The sequence below is a fragment of the Schistocerca gregaria genome, chromosome 1 (genome assembly GCF_023897955.1).
Source record: "Schistocerca gregaria isolate iqSchGreg1 chromosome 1, iqSchGreg1.2, whole genome shotgun sequence".
Classification (NCBI taxonomy): domain Eukaryota; kingdom Metazoa; phylum Arthropoda; class Insecta; order Orthoptera; family Acrididae; genus Schistocerca; species Schistocerca gregaria.
In genome coordinates this window covers 570,093,933-570,111,181 of record NC_064920.1, presented here as the reverse complement: position 1 = coordinate 570,111,181, position 17,249 = coordinate 570,093,933, and the positions used below count along the sequence as shown (strand labels likewise).

General features: G+C 40.9%; 1 protein-coding gene across 1 annotated transcript in view; it reads right to left on the bottom strand.

The window, feature by feature from the left end:
• The window catches only part of LOC126360777 (odorant receptor coreceptor-like), a 113,147-nt gene extending 97,815 nt beyond the window's left edge, over positions 1-15,332 (bottom strand). The window contains exon 1 of the mRNA XM_050007741.1: positions 15,255-15,332. Coding sequence (XP_049863698.1) covers positions 15,255-15,332 — 78 coding nt within the window. The remainder of the gene's footprint in view (positions 1-15,254) is intronic.
• Between the last annotated feature and the right edge of the window lie 1,917 nt (positions 15,333-17,249).

The window sequence follows — 17,249 nt, the reverse complement described above, 5'->3', positions numbered from 1 at the left end:
ATTGCCTGCAACGAACAAAAGGTTGGTCAATGCATCACACTCGATCATTTCTGCTCGAACGTTTCTGGACTGTCACGTCCGACAGAATGTTTCCAATTAAGAACTACGTGCGCACTTGAGTTCACTGAAATGTTTCATCGGGTTGCTGCCTGTATAGTCCACAAATAAAACAATGCGCTCCTGATAACAAAAAAGGTGGTTTCCATAACCTACAGCAGCACAGCATAAACGTTTAGCTAATTAGGTGAATGTAACGATCCAAATGTCTCATGAAACAATTTCATGAAAAAGGATCCTTAGGAAGGCACTGTGAAAACTATTTCGCACATTACAAAAATGCTCATATTATTAGACGGATCTCCTCTGAATGCGCTTTGTCAAAACCTGTTTAATTTAATGCTTATGCTAATATGTTGTGCTGCCATTTTCTCGCATTCCCTAAAAGCAGCTGAGCGTCAAACTAGAGAATATGAATGGAGCGTCCATCCCTGATAATTGCAACTAAACGTTTTGTCTCCCATCTAATAGAATTTAACGTTTTGAATGAAAACTGAGATTAGTTTCATTTTCCGAGCCGCAAACATATTAGGCAGTCGCAGTCAAAAAAAAGATTGCCCTTCTTTCTACCCGGCACATTATCTTAAAAAACTATTAAAAGAAGTATCAAAGAGAGCCTTCATGAAAATAGGGATTAACAGTAATTTCGATGAGTTTGTTGATACTGGAGGGGCCAAACAGCGAGATCGTCGTTCTGATCGGATTAGGGAAGGAACTCAGCCGTGCCCTTTCAAAGGAACCATTCCGGCATTTGCCTGAAGTAATTCAGGGAAATCACGGAAAACCAAATCAGGATGGCTGGACGAGGGTTTGAACCATCGCCCTCCCGGATGTGTATCCAGTGTGCCAACCACTGCGCCACCTCGCTCGGTGTCAGTTTTATGTTAGCCTGAAAGACGAGGCCTGACAAATAGCAAAAACAGGCCGTAAATTTTATTAAAATAATAATAATAGTAATCTGAGCATTAGCGGCTTTTAGTTTTCGAAATCAGCCAATAAAAATTCATATTTTGCTATGGGTTACTCGTTCAATTACAAGACTTCGACCCTAAGGATTGATAGCATGCACAAAACACAGGCAAAGTTTTGCATTTTATTCAACTTGTTTAAATTTGCGAAATATGTACCAAGATGAAACTGGCAGCAGAATATTATGTTAGATCTCAAACGTCTTTTCGTCTCAGGTTTATTTATGCCAGCATTGTCTTTAATACTATGCATATAAAGCTTACGAAATTATACTTCTTGATGAGGTTTCAATACCGCTGACATGCGGGAAATTTCCTTCTTATTGTACACTGTTGTTGTTGTCTTCAGTCCTGAGACTGGTTTGATGCAGCTCTCCATGTTACTCTATCCTGTGCAAGCTTCTTCATCTCCCAGTACTTACTGCAACCTACATCCTTGTGAATCTGCTTAGTATCTTCATCTCTTGGTCTCCCTCTACGATTTTTACTTTCCACGCTGCCCTCCAATACTAAATTGGTGATCCCTTGATGCCTCAGAATATGTCCTACCAACCGGTCCCTTCTTCTTGTCAAGTTGTGCCACAAACTCCTCTTCTCCCCAATCCTATTCAATACCTACTCATTAGTTATGTGATCTACCCATCTAATCTTCAGCATTCTTCTGTAGCACCACATTTCGAAAGCTTCTATTCTCTTATGGTGCAAACTATTTGTCGTCCATGTTTCAAATCCATACATAGCTACATTCCACACTTATTCATTCAGAAACGACTTCCTGATCCTTAAATCTATACTCGGTGTTAACAATTTTCTTTTCTTCAGAAATGGTTTCCTTGCCATTGCCAGACTACGTTTTATATCCTCTCTAATTCGATCATCATTAGTTATTTTGCTCTCCAAATAGCAAAACTCTTTTATTACTTTAAGTGTCTCATTCCCTAATCTAATTCCCTCAGCATCACCTGACTTAATTCGACTACATTCCATTATCTTTGTTTTGCTTTTGTTGATGTTTATCTTGTATCCTCCTTTCAAGGCACTGTCCAATCCGTTCAACTGCTCTTCCAGGTCCTTTGCTGTCTCTGTCAGAACTACAATGTCATCGGCGAACCTCAAAGTTTTTACTTCTTCTCCGTGGAATTTAATACCTACTTCGAGTTTTTCTTTTGTTTGCTTCACTGCTTGCTCAATATACAGATTGAATAACATCGGGGAGAGGCTACAACCCTGTCTCACTCCCAGCCCAACCGCGGCTTCCCTTTCATGCCCCTCGACTCTTATGACTGCCATCTAGTTTCTGTACAAATTGTAAATAGCCTTTCGCTCCCTGTATTTGACCCCTGCCACCTTTAGAATTCGAAAGAGAGTATTCCAGTCAACACTGTCAAAAGCTTTCTCTAAGTCTACATATGCCAGAAATGTAGGTTTGCCTTTCCATAATCTATTTTCTAAGATAAGTCGTAGGGGCAGTATTGCCTCACGTGTTTCAACATTTCTGCAGAATCCAAACTGATATTTGCCGAGGTCGGCTTCTACCAGTTTTTCCATTCGTCTGTAAATAATTTGCCTTAGTATTTTGCAGCTGTGACTTATTAAACTGATAGTTCGGTAATTTTCAAATCTGTCAAGACCTACTTTCTTTGGGATTGGAATTATTATATTCTTCTTGAAGTCTGAGGGTATTTCGCCTGTTTCGTACATCTTTCTCACCAGATGGTAGAGTTTTGTCAGGACTGGTTCTCCCAAGGCCGTCAGTAGTTCCAATGGAATCTTGTCTACTCCGGGGGCCTTGTTTCGACTCAGGTCTTTCAGTGCTCTGTCAAACTCTTCACGCAGTATCGTATCTCCCATTTCATCTTCATTTACATCCTCTTCCATTTCCATAATATTGTCCTCAAGTACATCGCCCTTGTATACTCCTTCCACCTCTCTGCTTTCCCTTCTTTGCTTAGAACTGGGTTTCCATCTGAGCTCTCGATATTCATACAAGTGGTTCTCTTTTCTCCCAAGGTCTCTTTAATTTTCCTGTTGGCACTATCTATCTTACCCCTAGTGAGATAAGCCTCTACATCCTTACATTTATCCTCTAGCCATCCCTGCTTAGCCATTATACACTTACTGTCGACCTCATTTTTGAGACATTTGTATTCCTTTTTGCCTGCTTCATTTACATGCATTTTTATATTTTCTCCTTTCATCAATTAAATTCAATATTTCTTCTGATACCCTAGGATTTCTGCTAGCACTCGTCTTTTTACGTACTAGATCCTCTGCTGCCTTCACTATTTCATCCCTCAGAGCTACCCATTCTTCTTCTACTGTATTTCTTTCCCCCTTTCCTGTCAATTGCTCCCTTATGCTCTCCCTGAATCTCTGTACAACCTCTTGTTCTTTAAGTTTATTCAGGTCCAATCACCTTAAAACCCACCTATTTTTAATTTCTTCAGTTTTAATCTACAGTTCATAACCTATAGATTGTAGTCAGAGTCCACATCTACCCCTGGAAATGTCTTAAAATTTAAAACCTGATTCCTAAATCTCTGTCTTACCATTATATAATCTATCTGCTACCTTCTATTATCTCCAGGATTCTTCCATCTATACAACCTTCTTTTATGATTCTTGAACCAAGTATTAGCTATGATTAAGTTACGTTCTGTACAAAATTCTACCAGACGGCTTCCTCTTCCATTTCTCTCCCCCAATACATATTCACCCACTGTTTCCTTCTCTACCTTTTCCTACTCTCGAATTCCAGTCACCCATGACTATTAAATTTTCGTCTCCCTTCACTACCTGAATAATTTCTTTTATCTCATCCTACATTTCATCAATTTCTTAATCATATGCAGAGCTAGCTGGCATATAAACTTGTACTACTGTAGTAGGCATTGGCTTCGTGTCTATCTTGGCCACAATAATGCGTTCACTATGCTGTTGGTAGTAGCTTACCCGCACTCCTATTTTGTTATTCATTATTAAATCTACTCCTGCATTACCCCTATTTGATTTTGTGTTTATAACCCTGTAGTCACCTGACCAGAAGCGTTGTTCCTCCTGCCACCGAATTTCACTAATTCCCACTATATCTAACTTTAACCTATCTATTTCCCTTTTTAAATTTTCTAACCTACCTGCCCGATTAAGGGATCTGACATTCCACGCTACGCCAGTTTTCTTTCTCCTGATAACGACATTCTCCTGAGTAGTCCCCGCCCGGAGATCCGAATGGGGGACTATTTTACCTCCGGAATATTTTACCTAACAGGACACCATTGTCATTTAACTATACAGTAAAGCTGCATGCCCTCGGGAAAAATTACGGCTGTAGTTTCCCCTTGCTTTCAGCCGCTCGCAGTACCAGCACAGCCAGGTCGTCTTGGTTAGTGTTGCAAGGCCGGATCAGTCAATCATCCAGACTGTTGCCCCTGCAACTACTCAAAAGGCTACTGCCCCTTTTCAGGAACCACACGTTTGTCTGGCCTCTCAACAGATACCCCTCCGTTGTAGTTGCACCTACGATACAGCCATCTGTATCGCTGAAGCAAACAAGCCTCCCCAGCAACGGCATGGTCCATGGTTTATGGGGGTAGATTGTACACTACTGGCCATTAAAATTGATACAGCAAGAAGAAATGCAGATGATAAACGGGTATCCATTCGACAAATATATTATACTAGAACTGACGTGCGATTACATTTTCACGCAATTTGGGTGCATAGATCCTGAGAAATCAGTATCCGGAACAAACACCTCTGGCCGTAATAACGGCCTTGATGCGCATGGGCATTGAGTCAGACAGAGCTTGGATTGTGTGTACAGGTAAAGTTGCCCATGCGGCTTCAACACGATACCACAGTTCACCAAGAGTAGTGATTGGCGTATTGTGACGAGCCAGTTGCTCGGCCACCATTGGCCAGACGTTTTCAATTGTTGAGAGATCTGGAGAATGTGCTGGCCAAGGCAGCAGTCGAACATTTTCTGTATCCAGAAAGGTCCATACAGGACCTGCAACACGTGGTCGGGCATTATCCTGCTGAAATTTAGGGTTTCGCAGGGATCTAATGAAGGGTAGAGCCACGGGTCGTAACACATTTGAAATATAACGACCGCTGTTCAAAGTGCCGTCAATGCGAACAAGAGGTGATCGAGACGTGTAACCAATGGCACCCCATACCATCACGCCGGGTGCTACGCCAGTATGGCGATGACGAATACACGCTTCCAATATGCGTTCACCGCGATGTTGCAAACACGGATGCGACCATCATAATGCTGTAAACAGAACCTGGATTCGTCCGAAAAATTGACGTTTTGCCATTAGTGCACACAGGTTCGTCGTTGAGTACACCATCGCAGGCGCTCCTGTCTGTGATGCAGCGTCAAGGGTAACCGCAGCCATAGTCTACGAGCTACTAGTCCATGCTGCTGCAATCGTCGTTGAACTGTTCGTGGAGATGGCTGTTGTCTTGAAAACGTCCCCACCTGTTGACTCAGGAATCCAGACGTGGCTCCACGATCCGTTACATTCATGCGGCTAAGATGCCCGTCATCTCGACTGCTAGTGATTGGAGGCCGTTGGGATCCAGCACGGCGTTCCGTATTACCATCCTGAACCCACCGATTCCATATTCTGCTAACAGTCATTGGACCTCGACCAGCGCCAGCAGCAATGTCGCGATACGATAAACCGCAGTCGCGATAGGCTACAATCCGACCTTTATCAAAGTCGGAAACGTGATGGTACGCATTTCTCCTCCTTACACGAGGCATCAAACAACTTTTCACCAGGCTACGCCGGTCAACTGCTGTTTGTGTATGAGAAATCGGTTGGAAACTTTCCTCGTGTCAGCACGTTGTAGGTGTCGTCACCGGCGCCATCCTTGTGTGAATGCTCTGAAAAGCTAATCATTTGCACATCACAGCATCTTCTTCTTTTCGGTTAAATTTCGCGTCTGTAGCACGTCATCTTCGTGGTGTAGCAATCTTAATGGCCAGTATTTGCATTAGGTGAACACATTATGCGAATGAAATCTTAAGAATAAAATATATTTTTATCTGCTCAAAATTGGAGCTAGTGTATTATACAGTCCATACCAAAAACTTTATCTGTTGTGACATACTGACATGTAACAAGCTGGAGGTCTAGGATAAGTTTAATAGTGATAATATGATTTGATGTGCAGAAAGGAACGATTTTCAGTGCCAAATAAAGCGGTACTATGGAGTAGCCTAAAGTTTACATTCAAACCTTATTTAAATACACTTTGCGATATTTAACGCACTTTTAATGGTTAAAACTAAAGTTGCAAGGAAAATTCAGAAACCTTATATGATATAATGGAGAAGTCTCCTTATAGTAATATTTTTTTATAATTTTTTTATTTCAAATTGGCACATATTGGTACTAAATTTTCTGTATGTGTAAGGTAAAGTGTACTATATTAGAGACAGAAGTTCTTTGCATTGTGTGCGAGTAACGTAGGTAAAATACTATGTAAATTGTGTATTACGTTGAATAATTTTCAGATGACCCTTCGTTTTTAAAAATATTTGTATGTAAAAATTGTTCACGTTAATCTAAATAAATACCAACAATATAAGAAACAGGTGTTATGTAAAAGCCAGTGTCCTTTCGGTTAAAACGGAAGTGGCTCTGGGGAGTGGAAAAGGTGGCAAGGGCAAATTGGCGAGCTACCTAGAGCAAGGGCGTGAAGTAAGTCACACAGTCTGTAGGCAGCAGCGATTGAGGCAACACCTTTGTGGAGAAGGAAAAGATTTGCCTGAAAGTTCACACAAAATGCCTCGAATGGAGACTGCAAACGGCTTACGGCATAGCTGCGAGTTGTTGGGCTACAGTAAGCAGAACTGAACGACGCCAAGAAGAGAAATTGAGCCCACACAGCGAGAGACTTGCAGGCCCTACTGTGGGCAGTGTAGCTACTATAACTGTTCGCCACACCCAAGCATACAGCCACCAGATAAGAGTTTGTTATAGTAAATTTACTTTTGTACAGGGTGAACCATCAATTTAAACTGTGTTTTAATGATCATTCTTGAGCTTTAAAGAATTTGGTTCATTCTGTTATTTCATCTTAATCACACATTTATATAAGGTTCGTTCCTGGTGTTTGATGAATCCGAGTATCCTATTTTACAGACTTATGAAGTGCCAAGTTAATATAAAGAGACATCATATAAATTGTTTCTGTGTTTTCTGAACCACTGCAAAGTATTATAGTAAAAGTCTGCTCACGTAAAATTCAGAGTGTAGCTAAGTTTCTAGATTGTGGTAAATGAATACACAGATTTAGTTCAAATAATAGTAGCTTTTTAAAGTAAATTCCAGTAAGTAAGAGTTGTTTTTGAAGTAAAATGTTCAGTATGTTAAATGTGTGCTTTAGTATCTAAGTATTTTAGTATTTAAGTTTGTTTATTATTTAAAAAAATGCTTTTCTAAAGGTCCCCCTCTGTGGTCTTTCCTGAAGTTATCTACTGTGCTTTTTCTCTTCTAAAAACGTAATGTATAAGGGTGTGGTGGTCAAAAAGAAATTCTAGTGTCTGTACCAATATTATTTACACGGAGTAATATTTATTTGAAGAACCAAATTAAACAGTGGGAAGAAAGTAGGCAGAAACTCATACTTCTGCTTTTGCAGTACTTCACTGTTTTATTGCCTGAATAGGCTGGCGACTGGATAAGCTGGCGACTATTAGTACATATTTTAAACCACTAAATGATCGTGGAACTGAGTTGTCCTGGGTAAACTCCCAGGAAAAGAAATGAATAGTCTGATTTACTTATCCATTAAACACGACACAAGGTCAAATCGTGCAAAAAGGGTAACTATTGATTACACGGTGTACTTTATTCAGAAACTAAGCTAAATTTTAGTAAGAGGGTTCTACCTGGCTTTTCTCATAAGACGACTACTTGTTCTGTTGGCGTATAGTATACGTGACAACATATTTATTTAGGTAAAAGCACACTAAATAACAATAGTAGAGGTAGGGTTATACGTGGCGCCTGGTGACAGGACCTTTTACAGCAGTTAAGAGTCCATACGTACCTAAGCACAGTTATACATCGTACAGAGAGATAGGATTCTTTTGGAAGAGGTATAAAGTTCTGAGGGGCACGAATTTGTTAACGCAGTTAGGAGAAAGGTAGAGCAGTATAAATTATCATATATGTGGTTTAAGAAATTATTAAAAATGGATAAAGATAACTATATGCAGTATAAAGAAGTACAGCAGGAGGATAAGAGCGATGACGTTTCTGAAAACAGAGATCAGGAGGAGGACAGAGAGGTATCGATGTTACTGATGGGAAAGCAGGTAGGAAATATAGATTCAGGGAAGAGACTTCTATGCTGTTAAGCCCATCTCAGATTACGAAAGACGAGGAGGGAGACAAGGGGGTAGACAATAATCAACAAAATGAGCAACAACCGATTGATTTGTATGCATCACTACACAGTTTGCATATGCAGCTGATGGCAGAAAACAAGAACACTTCAAATTTGAGCGAACAATTTCAGGCTCAAAATGAAAAAAATTGGAAGTCAGAATAATATTAGTCAAGAACAGGCTAAGGTTACTAAAAGTCTATCTGTAAACGCTGCTAGTATAAACGAAAAACTTAAGAAACGGTTTGAACAAACGGAAAGGAATAACCAAAAGTTAGAAAAAGTAAATAAAAAATAGATTTTCCGACTGAGGAACTGATTAACTTGAAGAAACTGATAGTCATATGCAGACAGAAATTGTAGGTATTAATGACAGGCTTGAAACCGAAGTAGAGAAAATACAGAAACAGGTCAAGCCTATGGTAGAGTTAAAGGTTGAAGAAAGATTTTCCCATGTTAAGAAAGCAATAACGAAAGCGAACAACCGAGAATAACTGTTCGAGAGCCTGAAAAAAAAACCTAGAAAGGAATGTAGATCATTGCGAAAAGAAGTGTTGCAATAACATTTCCAGTATACAAGAAAAACTTAGTGACGCAGAAAGGAAGATTACATGTAATGGCCCTTATGTGGTAGACAGAATACCAATTTACAAGGTACTGTACGGAGAAGAAAATTTGATGCCTACCGAAAAAAGTGGATTACCCCTTGTAGATTTTATTAATAACTGCGAAAGGCTATTTCCTGAAAATATCACAGATTAGGAAAAACTTAATATTGTAATTAGTGGTTTAGCAGGAGGTGCTAAACGATGGGGAATTAACTTAAGCGCTGAAGCAATGACCTTCAGTGAATTCTGACATAAGTTCTTAGACGAGTATTGGTCCGAGCAGATACGAAATAGTCTCTGGCATGAGTTTATAATGGTGAGAATGTTCAAAGGTAAAGGCCGAATAAACATGAAATAATTTTATGAGTCATGGTATAGGAGATTGGCTCACTTAAGGAATCGAAGGAGTGATTCCTAAATCATATGGGAACTCTGGAAGAAATTACCAGAAGATTCCAAGAAATATGTAGGCACTAACCACCGTACGTTTTCTGCAGTTTTAGCAAAAGTGATGAAGACCACTGCAAAGATAATATTTCTGTTAATATAATAACCGCCAGAATGAAAAGAACAATCGGAATAACAGCAGTCATGAGGAAAATGGTATTACGTAACAGGTTAATACTGCTCAAAGAGGAAGATTTGCCTCTAACCATCGCGGAAGAGGACATAGGAAGCGAAATAACTGCAATACAGAGGAATTAAACTAAACTTGAATGTTGAGGGTCGAACGCACGCGGGAACAAGATACACAAGGCCCAGACACAAGAAATACACTCGACATAGACCGAGAAGCTTCGATACACGGCAGTACGGCACAGATGAATGGTCGGGCACTGGTCCGGACGCCACAGATGGTAGAGCAGGTGATTCACAGTTGGCTAGCAAAAGGACGTATTTCGTGCACCAACAAGCCACTGCATCCGACCCCACCAGCACCATCATAAATACCATTATATACAGGAGTCAGCTTGTCAGCGTCACTACTGTGCAAAACAAACAGCTCTTTAGAACAGTAGTGTCACTGACTAGCTGACTCTTGCATATGGTGTTACTTATATATATATATATATATATATATATTTGATGATGATGGTGCTTATTTTGTGTTTAAAATTTGACGATGTCACTATGGATGCAGTACATTAGGACATATTTTTATAGAACAGATCTGAAGGTAATTTGTGACCACAGATGTAAAGTTAAGGAAATTTATTCCGTGTACAGTGATATGTAAAATATAAGGACGAAAGTAATTTTCGCATAATGTCACTCCAAGTAATGTGACTCGATGAAATTTGGACCATACATAGAAAGATGTGCTATAGTGCACTGAGGTGACAAAAGTCATGGGATAGCGATATGCTCATATACAGATGGCGGTAGTATCACGTACACAAAATACAAAAGGAGAGTACGTTGGCAGAGCAGCCATGTGTCCTCAGATGATTCATGTGAAAAGGTTACCGACGTGATTATGGTCGCACGATGGGAATTAACAGACTTTGAACGCGTAATGGTAGTTGGATCTAGAAGTATGGGACTTTCTGTTTCGGAAATTGCTAAGGAATTAACTCTTACGAAATCTACAGCATCAAGACTGCCAAGAATACCAAATTTCAGCCATTATCTCTCACAATGGGCAACGCAGGTGCCGGCGGCCTCTGAGGCGTTTGCTCAGAGTTCCCAGTGCTAAACGACAAGCAACACTCCGTGAAATAACCACAGATGTCAATGTGGGACGTACGATGAACGCATCTGTTAGGTAAGTGCTGTGAAATTTGGCCTTAATGGGCTATGGCATCAGATGACTGACGTGAGTGCATTTTCTAACAGTGCGATATGGTTTGCAGCGCCTCTCCTGGGCTCATCATTATCGGTGGAATTCTAGACGACTCGAAGACCGTGGCCTGGTCAGTTGAGTCCCGGTTCCAGTTGGTCGAGCTGATGGGACCCCTCGTAGCGATGAATCCAAGTTGTCAATAAGACACTGTGCAATCTGATGTGGCTCCGTAATGGCGTGGTCTGTGTTTATATGGAATGAACATGGTTATGTGCGGTTGCTTGTAGACTATTCGCAGCCATTCATGGGCTTCATGTTCTGAAACAACGATGGAATTTTTATGAACGACAATGCGCCATGTCACTGAACCATAATTCTTCAGAATAGATGATTTAAGAATTCTGGACAATTCTAGCGAATGAGCCGCCCAATCATGAATCCCATTGAGCATTCTAAACGTCAGATTATGCACAAAATCCTGCACCGGCAACACTTTCGCGTTTATGGGCGGCTATATGGCTCAATGTTTCTGCAGGGAACCTCGAGCGATTTGCTAAGTTCATTCTACGTTGCGTTGTTGTCATACATCGGGATAGAGGATGCCTGACAAGATATTAGGAGGTATCGCATGACTTTTGTCCTCTCAGTATGTATTGCAGAAGGTAACAGAATGAAATGTACAAGAAGACGAAGAGAAATGACACTTTTATTTAAAGACAATAATTACACAGAAGCCACCACGAAACGGGATGGTATGACTCTGACTCACGACTCATGAGTCTGTTGCAGGAAAGTCTATTACAGGGATGTTATTGTTGTGTTACCACTCCGCCACACGCCGTGCATTATGAACAGGTGTTCAATCATGTTGAAAGATGCAATCGCCATCCCCGAATTGCTCTTCAGCAATGGGAAGCGAGGAGGTGTTAAAACACCAATGTAGGCCTGCGTTGTGATAGTGTTACACAAAACAAGTCGTGCAAACCACCTACCCGAAAAAAACAACCACACCATAACACCATCGCCTTCGAATTTTACTGTTGGCGTTACACACACTGGCAAATGACGTTAACTGGGCATTCGCCATACCCACACCCTGCCATCGGATACCCACATTGTGTACCCTGATTCGTCATTCCATACAACGTTTTCCACTGTTGAATCGTCCAATGTTTACTCTCCTCACATCGAGCCAGGCGTCGTTTGGCATTTACCAGCGTGATGTGTAGCTTATGAGCAGCCCTTCCACCTCCCGAGTAACTGTCATAGTATTTGCACTGGAGCTGGTCGATGTGGCCGAGCGGTTCTAGGCGCTTCATTCTGGAAACGCGCGACCGCTACGGTCGCAGGTTCGAATCCTGCCTCGGACATGGATGTGTGTGTGATGTCCTTAGGTTAGTTTTAGGTTTAAGTTGTACTAAGTTATAGGGTACTGATGACCTCACATGTTAAGTCTTATAGTACTCAGAGCCATTTTAAGTACTTGCAGTGGATGTTGATGCAGTCTGGAATTCCTGTGTGATGGTCTTGATAGATGTCTGCCTATTACACATTACGACCCTCTTCAACTGTCGGAGGTCTCTGTCAGTCAACAGACGAGGTCGGCCTGTACTCTTTTGTGCAGTACGTGTCCGTTCACGTTTCTATTTCACTATCGCATCGCATACATTAGACAAAGGGATGTTTAGGAATGTGAAAACGTCGCTTACAGACGTATGACATAAGTGACACCCAATCACCTGATCACGTTCGAAGTCCGTGCGTTCTGCAGAGAGCCCCATTCTGCTCTCTCACGATGTCTAATGACTACTGGGGTCGCTGATATGGAGTGCCTGGCAGTAGATGGCAGCGCAATGCACCTAATACAAAAAAGGTTGTTTTTGTGGGTGTCCGGATACTTTTGATCACATAGTGTATCTATACGTTACAGAAAACAGCATCATTATAAGATGTGTTGCGTCGTTTGTTTAGCATTTATAGTAATGAAGGGTAGTCGTACAAAGCCATGTGTTAGATGTTAGGAGTATTATGATGGCCCTTAGTGTCTGTAAGGCGTACAAATTCAATTTGTTTAGGGATTCAGATTGTATCACATTCAACATGTATTTTAAACAGTTAAACAGGAAATGTAGACGGAGCAATATTTAGTTTGCGCTTGCAAAGTGTGAGGCGTTTCATAGTATATGATAAGAATTTTTTCCGCGTATCAACTTTGATATTGTCTTTAGAAATGTCGCATGTCTTTACCATCTTCGGTCACCTGCTTACAAGATGTACATTTTCTTGTGTTTTCTAAGTTATATTTTGGTGATAAAAATGCCTTATATCTTCTTTCCTTCCCTAGCATGACGACTGTGTTATTCACCGATGTTTGGTAGTGTATTTTTTTATTTTCATGAGCCATAGTTTCCGAAGTTACAATACCTACTTTAGCTTTTTATATGTGTGAACATCGTCCTGTATGTACTACTATGTTTTAGAATATTGTGAGCAATAATATCTGGCAAATTCGTTCCACAAAGGCTTTAGGGAGTCTTTTGACTGTCTGAAGTAGACCTCTGTCATTTATAATAGTAGCGGTAATAGGCATTGAATAGCTACGTTTTTTATTTTTTTCTAGAGAATTACATGAAGTGTTATCGTTGCCCTTGGGAACACATTAAGACGCGAAATTTATAATTTGGGCGTGTTTTGTGAGTACGTCTATCGAAGTATTGGGTCTAATTACTAAAATATCAACCGTTGTTAGTCCTTGAAAGTTAGCATTTGGATGCATACTTCAGAATTAGGGACACTAATGTGTTGAATATGTGTGAATGTAGAAGTTAAGTTGTGCTTTCTTATACAATGCAGATTCTTTTTCAACATTGTGACATGAAACAGCGTTGTTCATTTATTAATCTCAACAAACTATGTAAACATTTCTACCTTTTCACGCTGATGAACTATTTTGGAGAGATTCAGCATTTTAGATATGGAGAAATAATTAATTTAGGGCGCTGTAGCGTTTTTTAACCGTGCAGCAATATATCCGCGACAGTGTGAAATTGTGGTCTGAAGACCTTATTTATCCTAGTAACTATGTAAACATGGCGTTTCCCACGCTGCAGATGTAGTATGCAAATTTTTCAATTTTTCAAGTGTTTGGATGCAGAAAGTAATTAGTTTACAACTCTGTTGCGGTTTCACTTGCAGTATTGTGACATCTCATTAATTGGTTTGTGTCTTACAACGTTTATTATTGTATTAATCTCAACTAAACAGTGGGTACTTGATATAAATATTGTACTTCTTCCGGTGCCGACATAGTTTGCAGGTATTTAGAGTATTGCAACATCCTCTCTGTGAAAATGTGAAAAATAATTAATTTAAAACTCTGTTCCCCTCTTTACTGCAGAGCCATCTGTTGGTAATTTGAGAACTACTTAATCATGGGCCAACCAATGATCTGAGGACGGCCTTAATCGCAGAGCCACCGGTTGGTGTCGTACAGCAGTTGAACCAAGGTCGAGTTTTCAGTGTAGCCATCTGTTGGTGACGCTAAGTACATGTTCTCTAGAGTGCAACAGTTTGCTGGTAACAGAAGCAAGTGTGAAATGGAAGCTGATTCGCTTTCATTTATATCTTCAGCGCTTGTGGGATCGTATTTAAAGTAAAAATCTGATTTTCAACAAATAAAAATTCCTACTTCATTTTTTTTATATTATATAAGCAGATGTTGATTGTTTATTATTTATAAGGAAACATGGTGTCTACTCATTTCAATATTCCATGGCGCGTGAGACGGCCATTAAACGAATTTTCGAAGTAAGTACAGCAAACATCGAACATAGTTGGCAACCATTTATCAGTTCACATACCTTACTGTATATGAGCAGAGAGAATATATGTGTGGGGCACAGCACAGGAGTGCTTCATGAAAATTTGCAAAAGTGCCGGTGGTTGGTGAGACACTCCCCTCCTTGACTTCGGCATGTGGCAGGATGTCGTGATTCCTGGGATGATGTTGGAGATTAGGCATTGCTGATGTTGGTGTCAGATGCTCGGCGTGGGGCCGGCGATGATTCAAGAAAAAGTTGTTGAGGTGTAGGGTAGGTGAGGTAGGGAGGCCCTCGCCTCCCATCCCATCCCCTTCCCTCCTCTCCCCTAGGCACCCTCCTCTCCTTGGCAAGTGGCGGGATATCATGACTTCTGAAATGACTTGCAGTTAAGGAAGTGTCTATGCTACTGTTAGCGAAACGTAACATGTTCAGTTGCCTCAGCTGTAACATGACGGCGCAGATAAAAAATTCTGACTGTAATGAGTCAGTGTTTTGGCTCGTATGTTCACTACAATACTACTATTATTGACCAAAGCTAGACGTGTACAATATGTAACTCCTAATAGGTTCGAATGACTCAGAGTTGGAAACAAACGCCCGGGTTCACCTTAATAAGGATGCCCACAGTTGACACGATGACGAGGCCGCAAGTTGTAATTTCCTCCAGGTCCACGTCGGCGGCCATGACCAGCTTGGAGGCAGTGCATATGGGGATGACAGTGAGCATGAGCAGTGAGAGCAGGCACACAGCCCTGTGGCGGACGCCGACGCCGACGCCACCCCCGCCGCCAGGCGCCGCCCACAGCGCCAGCAGCCGCAGCGGCGTCCCGCTGGGACCCACCACCTGCCGCACCGCCTCCGCCGACGGCTCCCCCTGGAAGGCCGCCTCCATCCCCTGACTGCCGGCCGCGACAGTGGCACCAACTGAGGAGCCGCGGGTACGTCCTCGGAGCACAGCGGAGCAGCAAACTGTGGAGATCAATAAACGTTTGGGTGGGCACAACTTAAATTTATTCAAATGATCGTTACATCCTTCCACAGACATCAAGACCTAGAAATTCCTTATCTAACATCTCACCGCATACTATCTTGTCCTAGATTTCTGCAACCCAAAAATTTTACCATTCCTTACAAGTTGAAGGATACAATTTTCCAGTGCAGCAATTAGAATAAATTAAAGAAGCTGCACACTTGGTTTTTGTCCGTATCCTTGTGGAAACTGGTAAGTAATTGTAGGAACCATGAGTAATAAACTATGAAGGGAGGTTAAAATAATTGGGAAATTTACACGTTCAGTTGCTTAGATAAAGGGGAAGGGGTGTCATATCTCATATATGTGCTCAAAATGTCCGACTCTGGACAGGAGTAAGTAGTGGAATAGGGGCTCAAGATGAAAAGAGTAGTCGACCATGCACAGGATAGGTACCTCGTAGAACACTTCCTGACGGGAGCCTCCCTGCAACGTTTGCAGTCAATGTAAATACTCTTCTAGAGAGACTTTGCTTCATAGTATAGCTGGGCACAAGACCGTTGATCCATTAATCTTTAACTCACGAAGTTAAATTTTCGAGTAACGAACTAACCTTTACGTTAATTTTAGAAAACGTTCACGGTCTACGTCTTCCGGTAACTTCTCTTGAGTCTGTTAATCATTAATTAGATGGCTCATATTTATGACAGAAATGACACCGCTAAGTGCAAGGAAATCATGTTCTTACAAGGTCCGGTCACGTAGGTGTGTAGCTATGTCGGGGTGCGCGCGGTTGATGTAAGCAATTGAGTGCGAGCGTTGGCATTGTCTGTTTATTGTCGTTTGTTTACTGAGTTAGCGTTAAGTACTATTCTTTGTCAGTAGGCTGACTGAGGAAACTAAGTCATAAAATCGGATGCTATCTGTCACAACAATCTGAAAGGAAGCATAGTACTAACACATTCATAAAAAAATAAAGCCCAGAGCCTATTCAAAATGTCTGGACATGAAGTCAAAAGACCCATTTCTTTGGTAAAAGGTTTTAGTGAAGTAATTTATAGTAATTTATTGAATATAATACCCCTATCATCTCCAACGTTGACGCCAAAAACTTTTTCTCTCCTAAATGACCCTCTCTCTCGGATGGAAACTTTGACATATTCATGTTCATGAATGAAAATATGCACCTTACGTCAAATACCGTCAGATTCTCCTGTATTTTCATTCTCCCGCAATTTAACATTGATAACTAAATAATTATAAAACCAAGTAATTAAATCATAAAACTGTTTTTATTAATCTTCAATGTGCTACCTAAAGTTCCACAAACAAAACATTTCTATTTAAGCAGCGGTAATACGTTAATTCACTTGTTATTTCACTACATACACAAGATTACAATCACGAGTTAAGGATTAACAATTAACTTTAACTTCCGACAGATCTCCCGTAAAGCAACGCTTTGCCGTTTACGAACTTCTTTAGAAATAGTTTAACGATTAGCGAAGTTAACTTTTTGATTAGGTTTCCCATTGTAGATGCAAAAGCAAACATAGGCTTGAGAGAAAGAAATGAAGAATGAAAAAAATGGCTCTAAGCACTATGGGACTCAACTACTGAGGTCATTAGTCC